General features: G+C 33.2%; 1 protein-coding gene across 1 annotated transcript; it reads left to right on the plus strand.

Moving 5' to 3' along the window:
* Positions 1–623: 623 nt before the first annotated feature.
* LOC131670136 (endocuticle structural protein SgAbd-6-like) lies at positions 624–1,458 on the plus strand. Its single transcript, XM_058945519.1, has 2 exons — positions 624–668; positions 1,111–1,458. The coding sequence occupies exons 1-2, from the start codon at positions 624–626 to the stop codon at positions 1,456–1,458; spliced, it is 393 nt and encodes a 130-aa protein (XP_058801502.1).
* Positions 1,459–1,661: the final 203 nt, after the last annotated feature.

Consider the following 1,661-nt stretch of genomic DNA (forward strand, 5'->3'; position numbering starts at 1 on the left):
GCATTTCGGTATTTTCAATTTGATCACAACATGAATAGTTAAGCATTTGTAGAGCAGAACAAATGGCAACATTCTTGACAAATTACGTTATACCCCTGAATGATATATATATATATATATATATACTATGCGACGGATTTTCTTACATATACGGCTATTATTATTTTATTATTATTTTTTTTATTATTCTATTTTTTATGAAACTATTGCATTTGTAAATGTTACTTTTTCTGTTAAATATAAATTCAATTAAATAAAGATATTTTACACTATTCTAATTTGAGACAGTTTTTAAAACCTGGTATACGTTTCTTCAGTTTGTCGACTCTTGATAAAAACTAAATATAATTTATTTTTACCAAATATCAGAATGATTTCGTAAAATTCTTTGCTTATTCTATACAATATATCTACTCTCGATAACATTTTTATTTTCTTGCATGATATTGATTTTTTGAAGTATCAAATAGTATAATATTTTGTTTATTGCGGCTATGTTATAAAGAAAGTTCATTAAAATCTACACTACTTGCGTAAGTTCAACCGTTGGAGAAATTTGCAAAATGATATTTCTGGAAATCACGTGATTCGAGGATTTGTTAGCTCGTTTATTGCCGACAGGCATGTGGGATGTCTTATGGCATCATCTCTACCAGGCCCACCTCCGAGTATAAAATAGCTCGAATCTGCAGCTGATGGCACATTAAGTCTTCCACAATTTGTCTTGTTCGGATCTCCTTCGTCGATACAACGAATCCATATCAATTCACAATGAAAACTGTGAGTACAACTACTTATATACCATCGATACTTTTCTTCTATAGGCCAAATTTCTATTCAAATAAATATAACTATAGATATAAACGTTGGAAATTGACGATAGTATGCGTTTCTATTTAAACTTAGTTTACTATATTTCAACTTAATGCTTCTGATATATATACGTATATAGAAGTAATTTTATATCATATATATCAATACTTCTTTTCTATCACATATTTAAGTATATATATAACTGTATGATAAGTTGATATACATTCGGGAGATAAAAAATGTTGCCGCCAAAATTAAGTGTCTTTATTTGTTTATTTGAAATTTGTATTATTACAGTTTATCGTTTTTTCTGCTTTCCTCGCCATTGCCATGGCTGATCATCTTTCTTCTCACTATGATCCTGAAGTTCACAAACCTGAGGTGGTGGTCGTAAAAGAAACCCCCTCGGACAACATCGGTCTTGGCAATTACCAATTCGCCTACGAACTGTCGGACGGCCAGAAGCGTGATGAGCAGGCCCAGTTTGAGGCCCGTGCCAACTCAGAAGAGTCGGTGCTCCGCATTCACGGATCCTTCAGCTGGGTGAACCCAACCGACGGACAGACCTACACCGTCAGCTACGTCGCTGACGAGAACGGTTTCCAACCCCAGGGTGCTCATCTGCCCGTCGCCCCTATAGCTTAAATTACCCCTCAAATCGTCAATAATAGCATCAATACTCAAGTCTAGGTAATTTAATAAGCTATTTTGTAAATGGAATTCAAATACGGTTTACTTGTATTCTAGTTTCCCTTTTAATATTCAATGTATTATTATGTAATATGTTGAAGATAATAAACTATGGAAACATTTACATATAGAGGATCAGATAAGAGAGAGAGATAAGT

Source organism: Phymastichus coffea, unplaced genomic scaffold (assembly GCF_024137745.1).
Source record: "Phymastichus coffea isolate CEN01 unplaced genomic scaffold, Cenicafe_Pcof_1.1 PCOF00100, whole genome shotgun sequence".
NCBI classification, from domain to species: domain Eukaryota; kingdom Metazoa; phylum Arthropoda; class Insecta; order Hymenoptera; family Eulophidae; genus Phymastichus; species Phymastichus coffea.